This window comes from Muscardinus avellanarius, assembly GCF_963383645.1.
Source record: "Muscardinus avellanarius genome assembly, chromosome: 10".
NCBI lineage: Eukaryota > Metazoa > Chordata > Mammalia > Rodentia > Gliridae > Muscardinus > Muscardinus avellanarius.
In genome coordinates this window covers 60,917,216-60,942,496 of record NC_137796.1, presented here as the reverse complement: position 1 = coordinate 60,942,496, position 25,281 = coordinate 60,917,216, and the positions used below count along the sequence as shown (strand labels likewise).

Sequence of the window (25,281 nt, the reverse complement as noted above, 5' to 3'; positions counted from 1 at the left end):
ATAAATAAATAAAATGCTGGGCGTGGTGGCGCACACTTGTAATCCCAGTGCTTGGGAGGCTGAGACAGGAGGATCACACAGGTTCTAAGCTAGACTCAGCTACTGAGTGAGGCTCTCAGCAATTTAGTGAGACTCTGTTTCCAAATAAAGTATAAAAAATATGTCTGGGAGTATAGCCCAGAGGTAGAAAAGCCCCTGGGTTCCACTCACAGTACCACACACAAAAATAAATAAATAAATAAATAAATAAATAAATAAATAAAATAGGGTTGAGGGTGTTGCTTAAAGGTAAAATGCCCCCTACATTCAATCCCCAGCACCACAAAAAACAAATTAATAAATAAATTAATAAAATAAAATAAAAATAGGGCTAGGAGCCGGGCATGGTGACGTATGCTTGTAATCCCAGGATTTGGGAGGCTGAGACCAGAGGAGCACAGTTCACAGCCAGCCTCAGCTACACCAGCCTCAGCTACTTAGCAAGGCCCTTTGCAACTCAGTGAGAAGGGCTTGGGGGTGCAGTCTGAAGGTAGAATGTCCCTGGGTTCCATCCCCAGTACTGCAAAAAAAAAAAAAAAAAAAAATAGGGCTAGGGGTGTAGCTTGTAGGTAGAATGTCCCTGAGTTCAATACCCAGTACCAAAGCCAGGCTTGGTGGTGCATGCTTCTAATTCCAGTACTTGGAAGGCTGAGACAGGAGGATCATGGGTTTCTGGCCAGCCTCAGCTACTTAGTGAGATCCCCCGCAACTTAGTGAGACCCTCTTTCAAAATAAAGAAGAACAAGAAGCTGGGTGTGGTGGCACACAATTATAATCCCAATATGTGGGAGGCTGAGACAGGAGGATCCCAGGTTTTTGGCCAGCCTCAGCTATTTACTGAGGCCCTCTGCAACTTATTGAGCCCCTGTTTAAAAAAAAAAAAATAGGTCTAGGGATGTAGCTCGGAGGTAGGATGCCCATAGGGTTCAGTCCCTAGTACAACTAAATAAGTAAACAAACAAATAATTAATTAATTAAAAATAAAGAATAACAAAATAGGTCTGGGGGTATAGCTCAGAGGTAGAATGCCCCTGAGTTTAAACCCCAGTACCACAAAAAACAAACAATCCCCAATATGAGAGAGGGAGAAAGAGAGAGGGGAAAGAGGGCAGAACAGAGGAGGACTTTGAAGGTTGAGACCCAGGAGAGGAGAAAGAGAGGACAAAGGTGGCTAAGGACCTAGAGAAGGGACGGGGGCTGTTTTCCAGTTCCTCTTCTCCGACCACTCTTCTCTGTTACCCAGGGACTGGAAATTACGCAGTAACCCTGTTGGTAGGGAGGGGGATGTGCCAGGATGGGGGAGGAGAGTGGAGAAGTCAAAGGTGACTGGAATGGACACCCAAGACTGGGAAGTGGCCCTTCCCCACCTTTAGTAAACAACTGGAGCTGCCTGCTGGTATCGCTTGGCTGGGATGGGGTGGAGGAGTGGGGAACACCCTAATCCGGGGACACCCTTCCTGCCACCTTGCCATGCTATATTTAGGCTGAAGGAGGGGTGCCGGCTGACCCCTCAATGTGGGTGTCAGCTTTCCTGCTAAAAATAGCTGAGAAGGAGGGGAGCTGGAGTCCCAGGGTGGAGGTGTGATAGGGTGAAGGGCTCTCTACCCATAGCACTGTCCTAGGACACTGCAGCTCCCATCCCATCTCTTAGGGGCTACCTCAGGGCTCCTGTCCCCCTCCCTCCTTCTGGGGCTCATCTCCTCTCTCTGGTTGTTTCCCTCCTCTCCCCCCCTTTTTTTGGGTACTGGGGACTGACCCCAGGGACATTCTACCTCTAAGCTGCATCATCAGCCTTTTTAATTTATTTTTATTTTTATTTATTTATTTATTGAGGTACTGGGGTTGGAACCCAAGGACATTCTACCTCCAAGCTACACCTCCTGTCCTATTTTATTTTTTATTATTTATTTTGAAACAGGGTCTCACTAAATTGCAGAGGGGGGTGTGGTGGCACATGCTTATAATGCCAGCATTTGGGAGGCTGAGACAGGAGAATTGCAGGTTCTTGGCCAGCCTCAGCTACTTAGTGAGGCCCTTTGCAACTCAAACCCAGTACTGCAAAATAAATAAATAAATAAATAAATAAACAAATAAACAAATAAATAAATAAATTGCGGGGGGCCTAAGTAGCTGGCTATGAACCTGTGATCCTCCTGTCTCAGCCTCCCAAGTACTGGGATTACAAATGTGCGCCAGCAGGCCCAGATTATTTTTTATTTTGAAACAGAGCCTGACAGCCGGGCGTGGTGCCATACTATTGTAATCTCAGCATTTGGGAGGCTGAGATGGGAAGATCATGGTTTGAGGGTAGTCTCAGCTACTACTTAGTGAGGCCTTTTGAAACTCAGTGAGACCCTGTTTCAAAATAAAGAATAATAAAAAAATAGGGCTGGGGGTGTAGCTTGGAGGTAGAATGCCCCTGGGTTCCATCCCCAGTACTGCACTGCAAACAAAACAAAACAAAACAAATAACCAGAGTCTTGCTAAGTTGCTGAAGCTGGCCTCAAACCTGCGATTCTCCTATCTCAGATTCCCTAGTACTGGGATTATGGGCTTGGGCCACTACACCCTTCCCTCTCTCCCTGTCTTGTCTTCCTCCTCCTCTTCCCTTGGTCTCTATCCCTTTCCTCCATTTCTGTGCCTTCTCGTCCCCCTTCTTTTGTTCTCAAACCACATCTTTATCTCTGAGTTCTGTAATACCTTGAATTTCTCTTATCTGAGCGCAGGACAAGACACTCTCTCCAGTCCCCACCCAGGAAATTCCAGGAGAAAAGACTACATAGGGGAGCCCCCACATCCACTGTCTCCTGGAGCCCAGCCTTATCGCTGCCCAAGACCAGCTGGTTAATGTCTGGCAGGGAGCTCCTGGGAAAGTGGGGATGAGAAGAGGGTGGGAATTCGCAGGGATTGACACTGAACTGCCAAAAGACTGCACAGAAATCCAGGCTCATCCCTGACCTCTGGGTCTGAGGGAGGAGGGCTGGGCCTGGACCCCTGGGTCTGAGGGAAGAGGGCTGGGCCTGAACCCCTGGGTGTGAGGGAGGAGGACTGGGGCCTGGACCTCTGGGTCTGAGGGAGGAGGGCTGGACCTGGACCCCTGGGTGTGAGGGAGGAGGGCTGGAGCCTGGACCCCTGGGTCTGAGGGAGGAGGGCTGGACCTGCACCTCTGGGTCTGAGGGAGGAGGGCTGGGGCCTGGACCCCTAGGTCTGAGGAAGGAGGGCTGGGCCTAGACCCCTGGGTCTGAAGGAGGAGGGCTGGGCCTGGTCCCCTGGGTCTGAGGGAGGAGGTCTGGACCTAGACCCCTGGGTCTAAGGGAGGAGGGCTGGACCTGGACCCCTGGGTCTGAGGGAGGAGGGCTGGACCTGGACCCCTGGGTTTGAGGAAGGAGGGCTGGACCTGGATCCCTGGGTCTGAGGGAGGAGGGCTGGACCTGGACCCCTGGGTCTGAGGGAGGAGGGCTGGGCCTGGAGCCCTGGGCCTGAAGGAGAAGGGCTGGGTGTGAGAAGAGAGGGCTGGGGCTGGACCCCTGCGTCTGGGGAAGGAGGGCTGGGGCTGGACCCCTGCGTCTGGGGAAAGAGGGCTAGGGCTGGACCTCTGGGTCTGAGGGAGGAGGGATGGGGCTGGACCCCTGCGTCTGGGGGAGGAGGGCTGGGGCTGGATCCCTGGAGGCGGGGAGGGCTGGGACCAGACTCCTGGGTCTGGAGGAGGGGCTGGGCCCGCACTCCAGGGACTGCAGCGGGCCGGGCAGAGCGACCAGGCCGGCTTCCGAGGTCTCGGCACGCGTGTGCAAGGCGGGATCCCCCGCCCCTCCTCCGCCGTCGGGCGCCGCCCCGCCCCCGACCCAGGCCCTCCGGAGCCAGCAGCGCGGAGCCGGCCGGCCGGCGGGCGTCCTTGCAGCCAGCGAGCGGGAGGAGGAGCCGCCGCCGCGCCGGGGGCAGCCGGGGAGCAGCGGAGGGCGCCCCAGGTAAGAACCTCGGCGCCTCCTCCCGCGGGATTCTGGCGTCCGGGTCGCCCTGCCCTCGGGTAGGGAGGGACGGGGGCGGGGCTGAAGGCGGGGCTTGGCGGAGGAAACTGAGGCAGGAGATAAGAGGAGCAGATGTGGAGCCGGTCCCGCCAGGCTGGGTCCCAGGGGTCGGGACCCCCAGCGCGACTCTCCCCGGCGAGGAGACGGGGCGTCCGCGTTTCTGAGCAGCCGGGGAGGAGGGCCTGGGCTCCAAAACTCCTGGGTCTGAGGGCGGCGGCAGCCTCCCCCGGGGGTCCCAGGCTGGACTCCAGGGTCTGAGGGAGGAGGCAGCTGGGGGGACCAGGACACCTAGTCTGAGGGAGGGGGCTGCCGGAGACCCACGCTCCCTGTCCTGGCCGGGTCAACCTGCGCTCTGCCTCACACCCCAACTTTCCCATTTCCCCATCTTCCAGCCGGGGCGGGCAGCCACTCCAGGTATGCGCAAAAGAAGTCTTGGGCGGGCCCTGGCCTGTCCTGTGAGGAGGGAACATTCCAGGAAGCAGCCCCGGGGACCCAGGGCTTCTCGAGTGTGGGCCTTGAGGGACCTGGGTGTCCAGGCCAGCCCCGCCCCCGACCTGTCTGGGAGATGAATGGGAGGAGGGGGATGTAATCTTTTCCAGTCTCCTTCATGTGCCCAGTCTCCCCTCCCCGTGTCTCCCCCCATCTGCTTCCCATCCCTGCCCGGAGCCATCACCTGGACAGGAAGGGGCCCCTGGGAGGGGGCCAGGTCCTGACTCTACAATGCACAGGGGAAGGGGGTGCTCAGTGGCCACGCCCCTCCCCCACCTGCCTCTGTAACCTCTTTGCTCCCTTCTTCCCCAGGTGGTCGCCCCCTCCCCCTCCTGAGATGGCAGGACGGAGGGGCCACCTGTGTCCTCCACAGGGGCTCCCAGCAGAGCCGCGAGGTGGCAGAGGTGTAGACAGGTGTGGTCACCTGCTGCTTGGTCCTCGGCAGGCTTCCAGAATGTTGTAGAGGAACTGTGAGATTCACCGGGCCACCAGCCTCTCCCAGTCCTCGGGTCAGTTTCACACACAGAGAAACTGAGGCACGAGAGGGGAGGTGTCTTGCCTTGTTAGTGGGGGTCTCTCTAGGCTCTGAAGTTTCCGGCGGTCCCCCAGACTTCAGGACTTGGGGTTCCATGGGGTCATAGAGGCAGGAGGGCAGAGTGCAGTTGCTGAGAGTTCAAGTCCCACATCCACCCTTATTGGCTTTGTGACATGGTGTGAGTTAGGAACTTTTCCGAGCTTGGGTTTCCTCATTTTCTTGGCTATGAAATAATAGTAACTTTTTTTTTTTCTTTTTGGGTACTGGTGGTTGAACCCAGAGCCATTTTACCTCCAAGCTATACCCCCAGCCATATATGTACATATATATAAGCACACACACACACACACACACACACACACCAGCATATATTTATATATGTATATATAATATATATGTAATATATATTAAGAATCTAGAGCCAGGCATGGTGGCACACACCTGTAATCCTAGTGCTTGAGAGGCTGAGACAGGAGGATCTCAGGTTTGAGACCAGTCACAGCAATCAGCTGAGTTGCTGATAGCCTTGAGTTGCTAAGTTGTTGAGGCTGCCATTATATCTGTGATCCTCCTGTCCTTCAAGGTCCTGGCTTTGCATACGATTTTTTTTTTCTTTCTTTCTCTCTCTCTCTCTTTTTTTTTTTTTTTTTTCAGTACTGAGGATGGAACCCAGGGGCATTCTACCTCCGAGCTACCCCCCAGCCCTATTTTTCATTCTTTATTTTGAAACAGGGTCTCACTGAGTTGCAAAGGGCCTAAGTAGCTGAGGCTGTCCTCAAACTGTGATCCTCCTGTCTCAGCCTCCCAAATGCTGGGATTACAAGTGCGCGCCACTACACCCAGCTCTGGCTATGATTCTTAATCTAGAAGTTGGCTATTACATACATATAGAGTCCCGCAAGGGCTTCCCTATCATTCAGGCATGGGAGATCCCTGGGGTTCCCAACTTCAGTTCCCAGTAAGTTTCCACCCGTGACTCTAACCCCAGCCTCCTTTTCTCTGTCTTCAGGTGCTCGAGAGATGCCCCCCTATCCTCCCTTTCCCCTCCCTATCCTCCTTCTCTTCTTCCTCCCCAGTGTCCCGATGGAGCCCCACCCTCCACCCTCAATGCTGCCCCCATTCCTGGCCCCTGAGTGGGACCTCCTGTCCCCTCGAGTAGCCCTGTCCAGAGGCGCCCCTGCCGGGCCCCCTCTGCTCTTCTTGCTGGAGGCCGGGGCCTTTGGGGAGCCGCCAGGTGCCCCAGCCAACCGTAGTCGGCGCGGGGTGAGCGAGACAGCGCCGGCGAGTCGCCGAGGGGAGCTGGCTGTCTGCGATGCGGTGAGCGGCTGGGTCACCGACCGTCGGACAGCTGTGGACTTGCGTGGCCGCGAGGTGGAGGTGCTGGGCGAGGTGCCCGCAGCCGGCGGCAGCAGCCCCCTTCGTCAGTACTTCTTCGAGACGCGCTGCAAAGCTGACAGTGCCGGGGAAGGCGGCCCCGGGGTGGGGGGAGGGGGCTGCCGGGGCGTGGACCGGAGGCACTGGGTGTCAGAGTGCAAGCCCAAGCAGTCCTACGTGCGGGCGTTGACTGCTGATGCCCAGGGCCGTGTGGGCTGGAGATGGATTCGAATCGACACGGCCTGCGTCTGCACGCTTCTCAGTCGGACTGGCCGGGCCTAAGGTCCAGGAGTTGTTCAGGTGGAGAAGACTTGGATGCAAACGGACCTAAGGGGTGGCCTGGCTGCTCTAAGGACTTTGGCTTGGAAACTTGAGTGGTCACAAAATCAAAGCTCTCTGATCTTGAGAGCTCAATTCATGCAGGCTGTGGGATGACACCAGATGGAGGTTTGAAAGGATGAATGGGAGTGCTCCTAGAGGACCCAGAGGGTAATAATGATATCAATAATAATAGCCAATATTTACTGAGTGCTTCCTGTTTATCAGCCCTAATATACGACTCCTCAGATCAATTCTTGTGGACTTGACCATCGGAGGCCCTCAGTTTTATGCTGCTGACCACTCAAACTCAGAGAACACCGCCTTCCTTACCCATGCTGGAGAGGGGAACAAGGAGGGAATGTGTGAAGAGGTGGGCGGGGCAGAGTCGAAATATGCAAACAACTGGCCCGAGGACCTGGAGAATATGGTCCATGGAGTCTTTTAATTATCTGGAAGCAGGGGTTTAAATGAGAAATCCTACTTGGTCAGGTGTGTGTGTGTGTGTGTGTGTGTGTGTGTGTGCACGCGCACATACACAAATGATGGCTGACAGTATTCTGCTTTGAGGTAGTGAGCCACCCTTCCCAGTGGGAATACAAACAGGGTCGAGTGAGAAGAGGTCAGGATGCTGGATAGTCCTGGGCAGGGGAGCTGGAGTCAAGTTTCTATCCCTTTCAACCTTTATCCCACACTAGGGGGAGGGGAAGGACCTTAAAATCGTCCAGCGGAGCATGGTGGTGCAAACTCATAATTCCAGCATTTGGGAGGCTGAGACAGGAGGACTCAGGTTCATGGCCAGCCTCAGCTACTTAGGCCCTCTGCAACTTAGTGAGACCCTGTTTCAAAATAAAGAATAAAAAATGGGGCTGGGGGTGTAGCTTGTAGGTAGATGCCCCTGGGTTCCGTCCCCAATACAAAAAAAAAAAAAAAAAATCCAGCTTGAGTGGTATCTGAAGTTCTGACAGTTGGCCTACCCCTGGCTAGGATTGGGGAGGTGGCCCCTGGAGTAATAAAGTACAAAATTCTCTGTCTCGGGTCTTTTAAAATTCTCACTCCTACCAAGAAAAAAGAGCTAACCCCACTAACATGCACCCGCATCTACCCCCGGCCCCAGCTCACCTCCCGAGCCCACTTCTCAGACTTTGCTTATCCAGGTCCCCAATGCTGCTCTGTTGCCCCAGGGATCTCAAAGGCTGAGTGGCTGACATGGAGGAGGAAGCCGTGAAGCTCTGGCTGAGAGGGAGTGGGCTTGGGTCCTGGAGCTCAGCTTCTGCCTGTAGCCCTAACCGGCAGGTGGCATTAAGGTTTCTCCCTCCCGGACTTCAGCACCCTTCTCTGTGGCTTTGGGTAGGACCAGGAAAATTCAACAGAAGGGGCCCCAGAAGCCTGAATGGTGTGTTGGGAGGTTGGCCCAAACTGTGGAAGTCAGCTTCAGTTTTCCCTATCTGACGATTGAACTGGTGGAGTGAGATAATAGGGGCTGAGGATGAAGAGGCCATGACCAAAAGCTCATAGTGAGGAGGTGATAGAGGAATCCTCACACCTTTAGAATACCCCTTCATGCATTATGACTTGGTTATCCCATGCCTGTTGCCACACACACACACACACACACACACACACACACACACACAGTGTGTATTACCATGGATTGAACCCAAGGGCTTTCTACCTCTGAGCTGCACCCTCAGCCCTATTTTTTATTCATTATTTTGAAACAGGGTCTCACTGAGTTGCAGAGGGCCTAAGTAGCCGAGGCTGTCCTTGAACTGCGATCCTCCTGTCTCAGCCTCCCAGATGCTGGGATTCCAAGTGTGCCCCACCATGCCCGGCTTCATTTTTCATTTTGAAACAGGGTCTAAATTACTGAAGCTGGCCTCCAAGCTGAGATCCTCCTCTCAGCCTCCCAGGTACTGGGACTACAGGTGTGCACCACCTTGCCCAGCAACACACTCTTTTAGGTACACCTTTGGCTAAGCACCTAGACACCCCGACCCCTGCCTGAGTGAGCCCTTGGTCAGGGTGGGGTGCAGGATTCCTGTTTCTGCACCTCTAGGCTTCCACTCTTTTCTGCCACCTCCCTCTCTGTCTCTGGAACTTCCTGTCTCTTGTCTCTGGTCAGCCCCACACACCCCTCTTTTTTTTTTTTTTTTTTGGTGCATTTCTCTTCGGCTCTCTCCTCTTAGTTCCTTCCTCCCTATGCCCAGGTGGAAGTTTTCAGCCAAATCAAAGGCAGGCGGGACGGCCGGCGCCGCCTCCTTCGGCGCACAGGGCGGGTGGGGGAGCCGAGCCCGTGGTCTGGAAGTCGTTACTTCGAGGCGGGCAGGCCTGGCAGAGGGGGAGGCAGCCAGGGGATTGGAGCCTGTAGGAAAGGCGGTGTTTCTCACGATTCGCTGATGCGCCGAGGGGTGTCTGTCTCCCTCCTCCTCTGAGTCGGCCTGTCTGGGCATCTGTCCCGCTCCCCGCTCTGAAACTCCCTCTGACCTCCCATCGCTCTTTCCCCTGCTGCCCCTCCATCTCCACCCCTCGCCCTGCGTCTCCGTTTCGGTGGCCCTGGCAGTCTCCGACCTCCTCTTTCGAAGTCCCTATCTCCTGGTCTCAGGGTCTTACCCTGTCCGCCCGCCCGCCCGCCCGCCCTTCATTCGCTGGGTTCAGGGTGGGCGGGTTCTGTTACCTGGGGCAACCGCAACAACAAGCGCGCTGCAGCTTGGCTTGGGGTGTGGGCGGGACCATGGCGGGGAAGGCCCTAGCTCTGCGCTATGGCCCCCCTTGGCCCCCCATCTCTGGAACTGAGGTGCCTGGATCCTGGCCTAACTGGCATCTTACCAGCAGCGGCGTCGCCCACCACTTTATCCCACCCCCGCCCTTTCCCCCGCCCACTTTACAGGTGAGCGGACCCGAGGGGGAAGGCGGGGTCTCGAAATACAGAAACCTGGATACTGAGAGAAAAGGGGATGGGGGACTTGGACCCGGGTCTGAAGTAAGAGGGTCATGGCAGCCGAACGTGATGGCGCACGCTTGTAATCCCACCACGCGGGAGGCTGAGACCGGAGGATCGCGGTTCGCGGACAGCCTCAGCTACTTAGGCTGTCCGCAACTTAGTGAGACCCGGTTTCAAAATAAACAATAAAAAATAGGGCAGGGGGTGTAGCTCGGAGGTCGAATGCCCCTGGGTTCCATCCCCAGACCCGCAAAAAAAAAAAAAAAAAAAAAAGTCAGGGCATCCTGGGTCCGAGAGGAGGAGCCCGGGGACTTAGATGCCAGGGGGTGCAGAGAGGGCAGCGGCAGCCTCGTGAGTCTTTGTAGCTGATCCGTCTGTTGCGCCTCTTCCCCAGACCACCGTCTTGGATCCCCTACCCGTCGCCGCAAAGCAGGATTTGCAAATCTGGGCCTTCGATGAGGTCATCAGCCGATGGGAGACGACGTCCGGCTCGGCCTACGTGCCCAAGACCCACGGCGGGCCGTACGCGCAGCCCAGGGCTCCCGAACCTGCGGATCCCACGCGGACAGTGGGGATGAAGGACTTGGCAGAAAAAGTAAGGTTCTGAGATTCCCGAGCCCGCGGGGGACAGGGCTGGGACCGCACCTGAGTCCCTTGCCTTCACCTTCCCCCAGCTCCGACACCGCGGCTGGCGCCTTCCCCTGACTACAAAATACCAGAGCAGCGAGACCAAGGAGCAGTACCAGGCCCGGCCCAGCCGGGACCAGCGCACCATCTTCTTCGTCCGACCCCAGCCACCGGAGCTCGAGGACCACCACCGCGGGGGCCCTTCGCAGGTAGCGGAGTGGAAGACCGCGGTGGCGCCACCCTGCAGAGCTAGGCGCGCTCGGGGTGGGTCGGAGGGCCTCTGAGGCTAGGCACCAGACTCCTGTGCATGGCAAGGGCAAGAAGGAATTTTGCGCTTAGGGGCGTGGCTAAAGGGGCAGGATGGGGGAAATGCAGAGTGGGGCGGGGCTTGAGCCCTAGAGGCGGGGCCTTGAAACTGGAAATCTGGGCTCTGAGACTGGTGCGGAGCTATAGGCAGAGGGTTGTAGGGGGCGGGCTCGAAGGCTCTTTAAACCTTGGGAACGGGGACTAGTTTTTTTTTTTTTTTTTTTTTTGCGGTACTGGGGATGGAAACCAGGGGCATTCTACCTTCAACCTATACCCCTAGCCCAATTTTTTATTCTTTATTTTGAAACAGGGTCTCACTGAGTTGCAAAGGGCTTCACTAAGTAGCTGAGGCTGGCTGTGAACCGTGATCCTCCTGTCTCTCCGAATGCTGGGATTACAAACGTGCGCCACCACGCCCAGCTGGGACTAGAATATTCTGAGACAGGGATGGAAGGCGGGACTAGGTTTAGTCGGAGAGGAAAAGGTAAAGTAGAATCGTTGCCCAAGATGCAGCTGAGTTTAAGGTTTGACTGGGGGTGGAACTTCGAGAAGGCTTTGTTTTGTGTGTGGCTTGGATCTGAATTGCTTGACTAGTAGGAAGTATTTGGATTTTGTGTGTGGGGGTGCTATTGGAGGGTCTGATTTGGGAAGTGAAGCGAAAGTAGCCTGGCATAGGATTGGTTAGGAAGGACTCTAATTCTGGGGCTGAATGGGAAGCCTGGTCCAGCAGAGCTATAGAGAACAAGGAAGAGAAATTCTTTTTTCCCTTGTACTGGAGATTGAACCCAGGGACATTCTGCTTCTGAGCTACACCCCTAGTCCTATTCTTTATTATTTAATTTTCGGGGTACTGGAGATGGGTCCCAGAGGCATTCTACCTCCGAGTTAACACCCCCAGCCCTATTTTTTATTCTGTATTTTGAAACAGGGTCTCACTGAGTTGCAAAGGGCTTCACTAAGTAGTAGCTAAGGCTGTCCGGGAACCATGATACTCCTGTTTCAGCCTCCCAAATGCTGGGATTACAAGCATGCGCCATCATGCCCGGCTGGGTTTATTTTTATTTTTTTATTTTTATTTTTTGGTGGTACTGGGGGTGGAACCCAGAGGCTTTCTACCTCCGGGATATACTCTCAGACCTATTTTATATTTTTTTATTTGGAAACAGGGTCTCACTAAGTTGTTGAGAGCCTCACTAAGTAGCTGAGGCTGGCTTTGAACTTGTGCAATCCTCCTGTCTCAGCCTCCCAAGTGCAGGGATTACAAGCGTGCGCCACCACGCCCGGTTATTTTTTTATTATTTAAAAAATTTTTTTTGCGGGTCTGGGGATGGAACCCAGGGGCATTTGACCTCTGAGCTACACCTCCTGCCCTATTTTTTATTCTTTATTTTGAAACCGGGTCCCACTGAGTTGCAGAGGGCCTCACTAAGTAGCTGAGGCTGTACGTAAACCGCGATACTCCAGTCTCAGCCTCCCGAATGCTGGGATTACAAGCGTGCGCCACCACGCCCGGTTTCTATATTTTATTTTGAAACAGGGTCTCACTAAGCTGTGGAGATAAATAGCTAAGGCTGGCCACACACCTGCAATCCTCCTGTCTCATCCTCCCAAGTACTGGGGATTACAAGCGTGAGTCACCTCACTCAGCTCTGAGGTTTGCCTTGAATTTGCAATCCTAAAAGGGATTCTGAGTTTCGAACCCCAGGCTTGTAACGGAGTACTCAACATCTTTCTTGCCCACCCCCCGCCCCACCCCCATCATCCTCAGGCCCTAATCCCCTGGACAAAGAACCCCGAGCTGGCTGGCCGGCCTTTCACAGTATCTGACCAGGGTGTCCTGGACCGCAATCAGCTCTATTTGACCACCTCTGCCCGGGACTTCCGCTTCTACACAAAGTGAGCCGGCACTTCTCTCCGCCCCGCCTTCCCGCGGCCAGCCAGATGTGGTGGGAGTCCAATCCTCTTTTTTGACTCAGTAGTCAGAGAAAAGTAATCAGCTTCTGCACATCCAAGAACTGAAGTCCAGCCCCCCAGCTCCTACTTTAGCATCCAGGTGTCAATATCAACTCAGAAATCCGTAGGGATACGGAGCCCCAGAGAGAGCTTGGAATCTGGGGGCGGGACCTTAGGGGTCTAGGGAGGAGCCCCCTTTAGTATTTGAGCCCTTAAATACTTCCCAAGGATAAAACCCCACTTTCCCAGCCTTTAAGTACCTTGACACCGAAATCTGGGCTTCAAATCTGTGACCCCTTCCAAAGGGGTCTCCGAATTCTACAAATTTGTCCTCGCCTCAAAATGCAGGAGTTCGGATCTGGGTCTGAAGCTCAGCCTCATCCCGAGGATCCAGCCATCCCCATCCTCCCTCCCTTCCACAGGAAGGAGCTGTCCGGATACCCCCGCAAGGACTTGCTGACCTACTGGAATTTCCAGGGCATACATCAGGCCCTGGGCCACCGCCCGAGGAAGCCGCCGTGTCCGCGCCGGACTCAGCCACCCCAGCCACCTGGGGCCCGCTTGCCCCACGTGTTCCCGAGGACGCTCGCCGTGCCGCACCGTGGGGCCCTGTCTCTGGCTCATGAGTCCTACAGGTCCCCGCTACACCCTCTCCACCGGCTGGACCATTTCTGCCTGCTGGAGGTGCCCTGGAGTGCCCCCCACTGGAAGCCCCTGCGGGGCATCTACAGCGTGCCCAAAGCCTACTGCACGGAGAACTCCCGCTATGGCAGCTTGAAGCCGGAGATGGTCTGAGCGCCGCCTGGCCAGCTCCGCCCTCAGACACGCCCCCTGAGCGGCAGGGCGGAGCGGAACAGGGAAGAGATGCACCCACCTCGCCACGCCCACCCCCTTTTCCTTTTCCGAGGAACTGAGCCCAGATGTACAATGAAGCCCAGCGGGAGAGGGGTTGGGCTTATCTTAGTCCAGTTAAACAGCCTAAACCACACCCATTTCCAGGCTGCCTTTGCTCATCTTGACTTCAGGGGTGGCGGGAGAGAGGGGCTCTGGCTGAATCTCTTGTTGGGGTGCAGCTGGGTGCAAGCTCCCCCCAGCACAGTAATTTAGCGGCCCTTTTTGGCCGGAATCTAATATGGAAACCACGCCCCTCTTAAGAGGCTGGGGTCTCTGGCCTGGGAATGAGCTGGCTTTCAATCTCTCAAGTGGAGCAGGGTGGAGGCTTTGGCCAGGCAGGCCTGAGCGGCAACCTACAGAAGCCTTCGTTTGTCCCCTTCCCGCGAAGGGTTCAGAAGGGCTTCCTGCACCAATTCCGTGCTTTCAGTGGACTGGGCTCTGGAAGCTGGGGCCACCCTCACCCTGGCATCTGTCTTGGTGCTTCAGCCACTGAGGGGAGGGGGCAGAACACCCCCAGCCACTCCTGCACCTCTCTGACCTTGTCCTCCTCTCGCCCCCAGGGGGATTAGTGTCCAGGTTACCCCAGCTTGCTCCACTGTGTGGTGGCCTTGCCGCCCCCACAACCCACAGGTATAAAGCCACGTTAGAGCAGGTAGGGGAGGCACTGAGAATGGAGATGCTCCAGGTAAGACTGTTGTGGCCTGGAAAGGAGGCCTCTTTCTAGCAGGCGACAGGCAGCAGGCTTCCTGTAGAAGCCAAGTGGGTACTTACTTAACCACTGGGATATCTGGGTTCCCAGCAGGGTGGGTCTGAATGGAAGATGTGGGAGGGGGCTGGTACCAAATGTGCGCTTGGGGGACAGGAGTAAAGGGCCAAGGCTCAGGCTGGGCCTGAGGCACTGGCCTTGTCCCAGGGGCTGCTGTTGTGGCTGCTGCTGAGCATGAGCGGGGTGTGGGCCTCCAGGGGGCCACTGCGGCCACTGTGCCGGCCCATCAACGCCACCCTGGCTGCAGAGAACGAGGCCTGCCCGGTGTGCGTCACCTTCACCACCAGCATCTGCGCGGGATACTGCCCCAGCATGGTGAGCCACCCGGGGCAGGGAGGGACCCACCTCTGCCACCTCAGTGCCAGACCCACAGGAGTTGGATTGGCAGCGGAGTGGCGGGTGGTCTGTCTCTCTGGGCAGGGGAATTGGAGTTGGTGCTGGATGTGCAGGAGAGGGAAGGTATGATGGGTACCATGGGATCTGGGGTAGCCAGGGAACTCGGGGGACCTCACCCCAGGCAGATGCCTATGGCTCCCACCCCTGGCCTCCAGGTTCGAGTGCTGCCAGCTGCCCTGCCACCTGTGCCCCAGCCAGTATGCACCTACCGCGAGCTGCGCTTTGCCTCCATCCGGCTCCCCGGCTGCCCGCCCGGCGTGGACCCCATGGTCTCCTTCCCCGTGGCCCTGAGCTGCCGCTGTGGGCCCTGTCGCCTCAGTAGCTCTGACTGCGGGGGTCCCAGAGCCCAACCCCTGGCCTGTGACCTCCCCCACCTCCCAGGCCTCCTCTTCCTCTGAGAACCCTCCCCCCATCTCTCTCGCCCACCCCAATCTCTGGAGCCTGCAGCTGCTCTGATCCGGCCCTCCCAATAAAGGCTTCTCAATCCGCACTCTAGGTGTCCTTCTGTGGTCTCAGGGTGACACACACATCATGAATCCAGTTTCAAAACCATTTTATACAAAGTCACAGTGTCAGAACTCTGGTAGAAAACAGGGTGGGGGGTGAGTGAATCGGCTCAGGAGGTGTCCATGGTCTCTCCTTCTGTGGAGAGAAGGGAGGCCGCAGATCAATGTGGCCCAGATGGCAGGGCCTGAGCTTTCCAACCCGGCTCCCCACTTCCTTGCCAAGGGGGACAGCAGGGGTGGGTGCAGGGTGGGGACACTCACTGAGCTCGTTGAAGAGGAAGGCATCCTGGTATTCCTTCATGTACTGCGTGGAGCGGGACTCATCCAGGAAGAGGGAGTAGACCCGTTTGATGTCGTCCACCTGGACTTCTGTGCCCTGGGGGGGGGGGGTGAGTCCTCAGTGGGCCCTTGCTGTGAGGCCAGGCACACAGACCCCGGCTCACGCCACCTCCAGGGCCAAGGCAGCAGAGGTGCCTGGCAAGGGTGGGGCCTCTGGGCCAGATCTCCTGGGTCCAGATCTTGCCTCTGGTGCCTCCTGGCAGTGGGCCCAGCTTCTCTATCCCTCGGTTTATCTGTGAGATGGACTTAGCATCTACTTGTGACCAACAGGTACTTACTAAGCACCTACTATGTGCCCAGCTATGAGACACAGAAACTAACAACCAAGGAGGAAAATTCCTTGCCTTTGTACACTCTGGGACTTCATGCGGCAGCCCACCAGAAGCCCCGGAGGGAGGGGGTCATTCATTCATTTGGGGCCCCGCTGGCTGACAGCTGGCTGACCTTGCGCTTCCGGCACACCAGGCTGGCAGCGGTGATGAGCTGAATGGCGTAGCGCAGGGAGGTCTCCAGCCCGATGCGGGTCAGCACCGTGTAGGCGTCCTCACTCATTTCTACATCTTCCTCCTCGCACCTGAGGCGGGTGGGGTGCTCGGTCAGGGACAGGCTCTGACTGCAGTAGAAGCAGGCATACCAACTTCTGGCCTTTGACCACCGGGACACACGTGTGGTCTCCATCTCAGAACCGCAGACTGCTGAGGCTCCAAGAGCCACTGAGACCTGCTTCAGGCTAGGCATACACCTGGGCCTCCTGGGCCCACCCAGGGACCTTTCCCATAGCAACCACTGGTACTTCCCCAAGCAGAAGCCACTGGAGAGCATCCACTCAGCCTTCCTTCCACAGTCTAGAGGGTCTCCCCACTCCAACCTCAGGGTCCCCCACTTGTCAAACAGGGAAGACACCAGCCCCGCCCGCTTGTCAGGCACCGGATGCGGAGGATCTGCTTTGTGTCCTTTTCGCTGTAGGGAGAGGTGGAGACGATGAGCAGGCGGTCCAGCAGGTCAATGGGGATGCCATGGGGGCTCTGGTAGCTGGTGCCCCGGATCCTGAAGAAGGCAGGAAGGCCTGTCACGTGATGTTTTCAGAACCCTGCTGTTCCATCCCCTCCGAATGCTCCTGCCCACCCACCCATCACAGCCCACTCAGAGGGCTAAATACCACGTAACCTTCAGCTGGCATCACCCCCTGCCTGCGTCAGCTGCGTCACTCCCCAGACGTGCCCTTCCACACAGCGGAGGCTGGTTGTAGCTAGGTATCTGTGTCCAGGATTACTGGATCAAGGTCCCACATGGAAAGGGACTGTGACTGGATTGTTCTTTGCTCCACCTGGGTGAGCCCAGGCCTGGCTCATGGCGGGTGACGGGGGCTACAGGCAATTTTAGAGATTCACAGTAGCTGCGTTGTATGTAGTTGCTGGAAATACTCTGCTAGCAAATGTGGAGCCACCACTCCTGAGGGAAATACAGGGCTAGGTTCCCACAAGCCTCTGGTTACAACACTGCCATTGGTCAGTCAACGCCTCACTATGGTTTCTGCGTGGAGACACTTAACTGCAGCTGACGGCGCTGTAACTCAGCCCCAGTGCAGCTCAGCTCCCTCGGGCAGTCTCCATGAAGAGCAGCATAGCTTGCTCTCTCTCTCTCTCTCCTTCCTTCCTTTCATTCTTTTTTTTTTAATTAAAAAAATAAAGTTTAATACAGAAATTTTTGTGTTGAATTTGAAAGAGTAATGCAATAGACACTCACACCATTCGCCTGGATTTTACAATCATTCATATTCTGAGACACTGGCCTTATCTCTGTCTCTGGATGTACACATACGGCATAAAAATGTCTTACCACTTGAGGATAAATGCGGACATCATGACACTTTCCCCTTGTGACGTAATAAGCATAACTGGGAAGCATTTTGTTTCTGCTCCTAATTCCCAGTAACAGAGCTTCCCGAGTTATGTGAGTGTTCAAAACACCCTACACAGAACCCACAAGTCCTTTGGAATTGCCGAGGACCGGGTCACCTCGTGTCCTAACTAAGTAATGGGGACTGGTGACCAGAAAGACCAAGTCATGACTAGGAGCTCGAATCGTCAACTCCTCATCGTCCAGAGCGGGAAGAGGATCTTCAGCCTGAGTGGCTGAACTATCATGCCTATGTGAAACCTTCCTACAGTCCTTAAAGCGTGGGGCTTGAAGCCAGGTGTGAATCCCAGTACTTGGGAGGCTGAGACAGAACCTTTCATTCTTTTTTGCATTACTGGGATGGAACTCAGGGGCATTCTACCTCCGAGCTACACCCCCCAGCCCTATGTTTTATTCTTTATTTTAAAACAGGGTCTCACTAAGTTGCAGAGGGTCTCACTAAGTAGCTGAGGCTGGTGGCCAACCTGCGATCCTCTTGTCTCAGCCTCCCAAGTACTGGGATTACAAGTGTACGCCATCATGCCCGGCCTTTAATTTCTTTATTTTGAAACACGGTCGCACTGAGTTGCAAAGGGCCTCACTAAGATTGTCCGCAAACAGTGATCCTCCTGTCTCAGCCTCCCAAATGCTGAGATTACAAATGTGCGCCCCCTCCCCCTGCTGCCAGCACAGTCTTCTTGTGCTTAGGAACCTACATGGCACTTTGGCACTAAGCACAGGGCCTGTATTTATTTTTAGTGCTGGGGATTAAACCCAGGGGAGCTCTACCTTTGAGCTGCACTACCAGCCCTATTTTATTTTTATTTAGAAACAGGGTCTTGCAGCTAGGCATGGTGGTGCATGCTTGTAATCCCCACGCTTGGGAGGCTGAGACAGGAGGATCACAGGTTCGAGACCAGACTTAGCAACTTTGTGAGACTCTGCTTCAAATTAAAATAATAAAATATGGCTGGGGATATATAGCTCAGAGGTAGAATACCCCTAGGTTAAATCACAAAAAGAGAGAGAGAGAAAGCCAGCCAGCCAGCCAGCCAGCCAGCCAGCCAGCCAGCCAGCCAGCCAGGCGGGCATCGTGGCACTTCTTTGTAATCCCAGTACTTGGGAGGCTGAGGCAGGAGGCTCACAGTTCAAAGCCAGCCTCAGCAATGTATCAAGGCTCCCAGCAACCTAGTGAGACCCTGTTTCCAAATAAAAAAAGCAAAAATCAGGTTGTAGCTCAAGGGTAGAATGCTTCTGAGTTCAATAACTCCCAGTAACAAAAAAAAAAAAAAAAAAGGAGAAAAAGACTGACTCACTAAGTTACTGAGGGCCTTAAGTTGCTGAGGCTGGTTTCAAACCTGCAATCCTCCTGTTTCAGCCTCCCAAGTATTCGGGGGACTCTTAAAACTGAAATCATGTCAGGGGTACATGCTATAATCCCAGTCTTGGGAGGCTGAGACAGGAGGATTGCAGATTCGCAGCCAGCCTCAACAACTTAAGTGAGGTCCTCTGCAACTTTGTGAGACCCCTGTTTTAAAATAATGAATAAAAAGTAGGGCTGAAGGTGTAGCTCAGAGGTGGAATGCCCCTGGGTTCCATCCCCAGTACCATAAAAACAACAAAAAAAAAACAAACAAAAAACACTGAACCCATGCCCGGTGTGGGGGTGCATGCCTATAATCCTGGTATTTGAGAGGCTAAGACAGAAGGATCACGGGTTCAAGGCCAGTTTCGGGAATTTAGCAAAGCCGTCAGCAACTTAGTGAGACCTTACATGAAAATAATAAAAAGGGCTGGGGATATAGCTTGGAGGTACATACCCCTGGGTTCAATCCCTAGTACAGAGTACAAACAAAACACAACACAACCCTCGATCCCCCAACTAAAAAAACATACACACACACACAAACAAAAAAACAAAAACCCCCACACAGGAAAGTGATAAACAAGGTGCAAAATTTACCAGGAAAATGACACCTGTTTACAGACAGAGCATCGTGGTGCTGGCCTCAGTCAGGATCGTGGGTGGCAGAAGATTTGAATGTCTGCCGCTCTGCTTGTGTCTGAGAGATGGTGAATGTTTCCTGCACATTGATTTGGGGATTACCGATCTATTTTTGCAAGCAAGCCAATTCATAAACATGGAATCTGCAAATGCTGAAGGCTGGCTGTACTGCCTTCCTGTTCCCAGGAGATGCCCCTGGGTAGCTACCATACCCAGCAAACACAGGGCTTGGGGCATCAGAGGGAAGCCACTGGATTTTGCTGGCCTGGCCCATAAAATGAGGTTGAGATGGTATCAACCTTCTAAACTTATCTTTTTGATGCAGGGGTTAAAACCCAGGGCCTCACACATGATAAGCATGTGTTGGACCACTGAACTATACTCTGGCTCCTTCCTGTGCTTTCTAGAAAGTCCAAGGAGTCTATCTAGGAAGAGCCCATCATTGTTAGGTAAAGCTGCCCATTGCCTGTGGGTGACCGTGCCTTGTTCTCCTGTTCTGTCACCCAGGTGCAGATGGAGATGACACTGCAGCCAGGCACAGCCACGCACCTGGGATGTGGCTAAAGGCTGCCTGCCCTCCCCTTCCCATGGCCAAAGCATGGATGAGGTAGAGAGGACCAGATGGGAGCCTGGGGCACAGAGTCCCAGCAACACCTTCGGGCAGTGGGTTTTATCCAGGCTGCTGCCCTTTGTGGCTCAGGAACTTTCCCACAGCTTTAGGGCAAAAATAATACTAAGAATTCCGGTGATTAAGTAGTTACCTCTAGGTGACTTAGTTGATTATATTGGTTTATGCAGGTAGCACCTAACAGATGTCATTTTTCAGTCTTGAAACTGAAAAATAGCTTTCATTGCCAGGTGTGGTGATGGATGCCTGTAATTACTCCCAGTGCTTGGGAGGCTGAGGCAGAAGGCTTGCAGACTGAGGCCAGCTTCTCACTAAGACTCTGTTTCAATGAAAAATAAAAAGGGCTGGGGGGTGGGTGTTGTAGCTTAGAGGTAGAATGCCTCTGGAGTTCAATCCCCAGCACCACAAAATAAACCAACTCCATACCACACATAGCTCTCAGTGCCCCTGGAAGTTTCTCATGGCACACAGTCTGGGAAATGCAGCTTTAAATGCTATGGGAACGACGAGGCCTCCCTGTGGGGAGTTACCACCTGGGACCACCGGCACACTGTTAAAGGGAAAAGCACACCTTTGCTGTCTGAGCCACTTTAGTAAAGAGGAGTGCATCTAACAAGGTGCTCAGTGAACATTCCCTGTTTGCCTATAACTACACCTGCTGCCCAGAGCACCCCTTTCCCACCACAGGAGCCGCCAGCTGCTCACCGAGTGATGCCACGGTTGGTGGCCATGATGAGGACAGGCGCCATGTCACTTTCCAGTGCCCGGTTGAGGAAAGAGAAGCTCTCGATGTCCAGCATGTGGACCTCGTCGATGAACAGCACCTGCGAGCCATTGGGGTATGTGCTGAATTCACCACCCGCCCCTTCCTCCCTGGCCTGCCCACCCTGGCTGCCTGCTCTGGCTGCTCACCCCAGGGATGATCTCTGCCTTGCCCTCCTCGCGCCACTCGGCCACCTTGGCGTTGATCTGCTCGCGGACTTCTGACTTGATCTCTCCTGTGTCACCTGCAGGACATGGGTGGAGCCAGGGAAGTCAGAAGGGGACAGGTTGAGGGCTGGGGGCAAAGAGACAAAAATGTCGGGTGGGGATGGAGGAGGGAGAGACTGGCCTGACCAATTCACCATGTGAGATGGACTCAGATGGCAAGAACAGGGAAGAACAAACCACACTCATGGAGAACAGAAGGCGGCAGACAGGGATCAGAGAAGAGAGAAAATGCCAAGAAGCAGGTGGGTCACGCCAGAGAGGGGCGTGCACAGGAGTGGAGGGGTCTGACCTGAGAAGAGAGCCAGGAAGCCCTGGGTGCGGGAGTTGATGACATCAATCTCGTGCAGGGACACAGTGTGCACCACCTCCTTGCGTTTCTGTAGCTCCCCGTCTGGGCACTGCACGAACTTGGTCTGTAGGGCCAGGGTGGGAGGAAAGCAGAAAGGTCATGGGGAGGGGGGCAAAGGATTCTGTCTGGTGTAGGTCAGGGCTGCAATGGTGCTGGGAGGCGAGGCAAGGTCATTCAGAAACCCCAGGCCCCAGCCGAGGCTCCTTAAAGAGCTTTGGTGGTTATGAAGCTTCTGGGGTTTCACAAGCCATGGGGCAGTGCCAGGTCGAGGGGTCCCAGCTGTCCTGGAGTTGTAGGCAAGACCCAGGGAGAGCAAAGGGACACAGGCCCAGAAAGGGAGGAGGCTCAAGACCCCGTGTGCCATGCTGGTGTCCGGAGGTGAGCCGAGCCCGTGCACACCTGAGAGCCCATGGCGTCGTAGTCTCGAGCGCGCGTGAAGGAGCGGCCCAGCTTGGAGATCTTGCCAGTGGCCTTGTCAATGGTGATGACATCCCTGCAGGGGAGCGCGAGGGCAGGAGTGAGCAAAGGACCCACCGCCCAATGCCCTGGCTCCCACTGGGGCCCTGACTGCTCACCCGGCCTGGACCTTGTCCTTGGTGAGTGACTCAATCATCTTGGTGCCCAGATCGTAGATGGTCTCCATCTCTGTGGTCTTGAGAGTCAGCTTGCCTACTTTGGAGCCCTGAGAGGGTGACAAGCCAGGGAAAGGGCTCAGAGGGCCCCAATGTTACCCTGAAGCTCCCTGCTAAGCTTCCAGTCCTGTTCTGGCCTCTGTTAAAACAGCTTCAAGGTGGCTTGAGAGGAAGGCATCCACCACCTTGGCACTGGGCTTTGTGGGTGTGCCCAGAAGCCAGAGTTCCACATGTACCCTCCAGGTGTGCAGCGTATTGTATGTCACTTACAGCTCAACAAGGCTGTTCATAAAAATAAGTAGCCGGGCGTGGTGGCGCATGCATGTAATCCCAGCATCCGGGAAGCTGAGACTGGGGGATCGTGGTTCGCGGACAGCCTCAGCTACTTAGTGAGGCCCTCCACAACTTAGTGAGACCCTGTTTCAAAATAAAAAAATAAGCTGGGTGTGGTGGTACATGCGTGTAATCCCAAGGAGGAGAGATTGGAGGATTGTGGTTCGCGGACAGCCTTAGCTACTTAGGCCCTCCACAACTTAGTGAGACCTTGTTTCAAAATAAAAAAATAAGTTGGGTGTGGTGGCGCACGCGTGTAATCCCAAAGAGGAGAGACTGGAGGATTGCGGTTCGTGGACAGCCTCAGCTACTTAGGCTCTCAGCAACTCAGTGAGACCTTGTTTCCAAATAAAATATAAAATAGGTCTGGGAGCATAGCTCAAAGGTAAAAAGCCCCTAGGTTCCATCACCAGGAAAACACACACACACACACACACACACACACACACACACACACACACACACACGTCTGATGGTACATGCCTTTAATCCCAGTACTTGGCAGGCTAAGAAACAAGGATCACAGTTTTGAAGCCAGACTCAGCAACTTAGAAAGGTCTTCTGCAACTTAGTGAGATAATCTTCCAGGTAAAAAAATTAAAATAGAGCTGGGAATGTAGCTTAGAAATAGAATGCCCTGGGTTCAATTCCCAGTACCACAAAAATCAATAAATAAGCAAATAATAAGCTGGGTATGGTGGCTCACACTTGTAATTCCAGTACTTGAGGCTGAGACAGGAGGATCACAGGTTCAGGGACAGCCTCAGCTATGTACTGATTCTCCCTGTTACGGTACGACTCTTTCAAGACAAAAAATAAAAAGGATCGGGGGTGTACCTCAGACGTAGAATGCCCCGGGGTTCAATTCCTAGAACCACACAGAAAATAAGCAAAAATATAAAAAAGGAGCTGCTGGTTGTGGTGGTGCATGCCTGCAATCCTAGCACTTGAAAGGCAAACAGAAGGATAGCAGGTCTGAGAACAGCCTCAGCAAGTAGTGAGATTTTACGCAACCTAGTGAGACCGTTTCCAAAGAAGAAACAGGTACTAGGGATGGAAACTAGGGGCATTCTGCCTCTGAGCTATACCCCCAGCCCTATTTTTTATTCTTTTATTTTTGAAACAGGGTCTGAGCCGGGCGTGGTGGCGCACGCTTGTAATCCCCGCGCTTGGGAGGCGGAGACAGGAGGATCGCGCAGGTTCAGAGCCAGCCGCGTGCGCTGGCTTAGGAGACCCTGTTTCCAAAATGAAAATGTAAAAATAGGTCTGGGAGTGTAGCCCGGAGGTAGAAGGGCTTCCAGGAACCCCAGTACCACCAAAAAAAAAAAATAAATAAAATAAAAAAAAGAAAGAAAGAAAGAAAAAGAAACAGGGTCTGAGTTGTAAAGGGCCTCACTAAGTAGTTGAGGCTGTCTGTGAACCCAGATCCTCTGGTCTCAGCCTGCCAAATGCTGGAATTACAAGTGCGTGCCACCACACCTGGCTATTTTTTATTCTTTATTTTGAAACAGGGTCTTACTGGGTTGCAGAGGGCTTCATTAAGTAGCTAAGGCTGGTTGTAAACCCATGATCCTCCTGTCTCAGCCTTCCAAGTACTGGGATTACACATGTGCGTCATCATATCTGGCTGAGGTATTGTGTTTTTTTTCCTTTGTGGTACTGGGGGTGGAACCCAGGGGCTTTTCTACCTCCGGGCTATACTCCAGGACCTATTTTATATTTTATTTGGAAACAGGGTCTCACTAAGTTGCTGAGAGCCTCACTAAGTAGCTGAGGCTGGCTTCGAACCTATGAGATCCTCCTGTCTCAGCCTCCCAAGTGCTGGAATTACAAGCGTGCGCCACCATGCCTGGCTTGAGTTTTGTTTTTTGAGATGGGTCTCACTATGTTGCCCAGGCTGCTCTCAAAATCATAAGTGATCCTCTGGCTACAGCCTCTTCAATAGCTAGGACTGCATGTGTGCATAAATGCACTGGGCAAAACATGTTTTTGCTGTTAATCATGAAATTGGAAACATAGCTAAGCAAAAAGAAGGAAAGAAAATTTCTGTACCTCCTCCCCACAAAATAAACATAGTATTTTAATACTGTTCAGACTTTTCTCATGTGATCCAACTATCTGTTTTGTGGAATAATGCCACAAACAGTCATCCTTTTGTAGGGATGAGTGGCAGAATAAAAGGCAGAGATTAGAGGAGGAAAATAAGGACAGCTTGGAGTTTATAATTATTCCCTTCTCAGTGTTGGGGATCAAACCCAGAGCCTCAACTGTGCTAGGCAGACAGTCTACCAGAGCTATGCCCTCAGATCCTGAATCTTGTGTGTGTGTGTGTGTGTGTGTGTGTGTGTGTGTGTGTGTGTGTGTAGTACTGGGGGGTGAAACCCAGGGGCTTTCTACCTACAGGCTACACCCCCATCCCTATTTTATAATTTATTTGGAAACAGGGTCTCACTAAGTTGCTGAGAGCCTCACTCAGTAGCTGAGGCTGGCTTTGAACCTGTGCGATCCTCCTGTCGCAGCCTCCCAAGCGCAGGGATTACAAGTGTGCGCCTCCACGCCGGCTACAATTTTTTTTTTTTTAAAAGCCAGGCATGGTGGCGCATGCTTGTAATCCCAGCACTTGGGAGGCTTAGTGCGGTTTGCAGACAGCCTCAGCTACTACTCAGTGAGGCCCTTTGCAACTCAGTGAGACCCTGTTTCAAATAAAGAATATAAAAAATAGGGCTGGAGATGTAGCTCAGAGGTAGAATGCCCCTGGGTGGTTCCATCCCCTGTAAAAAAAAAAAAAAAAAAAAAAAAAAAAAAAAAAAGAACGATTTTTTTGGTAACACTTTTTTCCTGTGTGTGTGTGTGTGTGTGTACCAGCGATGGAACCCAGGGGCATTCTACCTCTGAGCCATATCCCCAGCCCTACTTTATTATTTTATTTTGAAA

The 25,281-nt window shown here is 53.9% G+C and overlaps 4 protein-coding genes across 4 annotated transcripts in view; 3 read left to right on the top strand and 1 right to left on the bottom strand.

Annotated features, from left to right (window-relative positions):
* Nucleotides 1-6,108: 6,108 nt before the first annotated feature.
* Nucleotides 6,109-6,744, top strand: NTF4 (neurotrophin 4; the record flags this gene model as incomplete). Its single annotated transcript, XM_080702631.1, has 1 exon — nucleotides 6,109-6,744. One exon carries the CDS (start codon nucleotides 6,109-6,111, stop codon nucleotides 6,742-6,744), a length of 636 nt encoding a protein of 211 aa, XP_080558757.1.
* Nucleotides 6,745-9,514: 2,770 nt separating this feature from the next.
* On the top strand, nucleotides 9,515-13,405 carry SAXO3 (stabilizer of axonemal microtubules 3; the record flags this gene model as incomplete). Its single annotated transcript, XM_080702098.1, has 5 exons — nucleotides 9,515-9,670; nucleotides 10,119-10,319; nucleotides 10,399-10,560; nucleotides 12,426-12,553; nucleotides 13,033-13,405. 5 exons carry the CDS (start codon nucleotides 9,515-9,517, stop codon nucleotides 13,403-13,405), a joined length of 1,020 nt encoding a protein of 339 aa, XP_080558224.1.
* Nucleotides 13,406-14,408: 1,003 nt separating this feature from the next.
* LOC308269286 (lutropin subunit beta) lies at nucleotides 14,409-15,064 on the top strand (the record flags this gene model as incomplete). The annotated part of the gene is made up of 2 exons (XM_080704595.1): nucleotides 14,409-14,585; nucleotides 14,822-15,064. Exons 1-2 carry the CDS (start codon nucleotides 14,445-14,447, stop codon nucleotides 15,062-15,064), a joined length of 384 nt encoding a protein of 127 aa, XP_080560721.1. The 5' UTR covers nucleotides 14,409-14,444.
* A 218-nt stretch (nucleotides 15,065-15,282) lies between these two features.
* RUVBL2 (RuvB like AAA ATPase 2) overlaps nucleotides 15,283-25,281 on the bottom strand; it is a gene marked incomplete at both ends in the record, with an annotated part of 23,645 nt that continues 13,646 nt past the window's right edge. Inside the window, 9 exons of the mRNA XM_080703671.1 lie at nucleotides 15,283-15,308; nucleotides 15,434-15,548; nucleotides 15,956-16,085; nucleotides 16,439-16,558; nucleotides 20,749-20,867; nucleotides 20,956-21,050; nucleotides 21,323-21,446; nucleotides 21,782-21,875; nucleotides 21,958-22,064. Coding sequence (XP_080559797.1) covers nucleotides 15,283-15,308; nucleotides 15,434-15,548; nucleotides 15,956-16,085; nucleotides 16,439-16,558; nucleotides 20,749-20,867; nucleotides 20,956-21,050; nucleotides 21,323-21,446; nucleotides 21,782-21,875; nucleotides 21,958-22,064 — 930 coding nt within the window. The remainder of the gene's footprint in view (nucleotides 15,309-15,433; nucleotides 15,549-15,955; nucleotides 16,086-16,438; nucleotides 16,559-20,748; nucleotides 20,868-20,955; nucleotides 21,051-21,322; nucleotides 21,447-21,781; nucleotides 21,876-21,957; nucleotides 22,065-25,281) is intronic.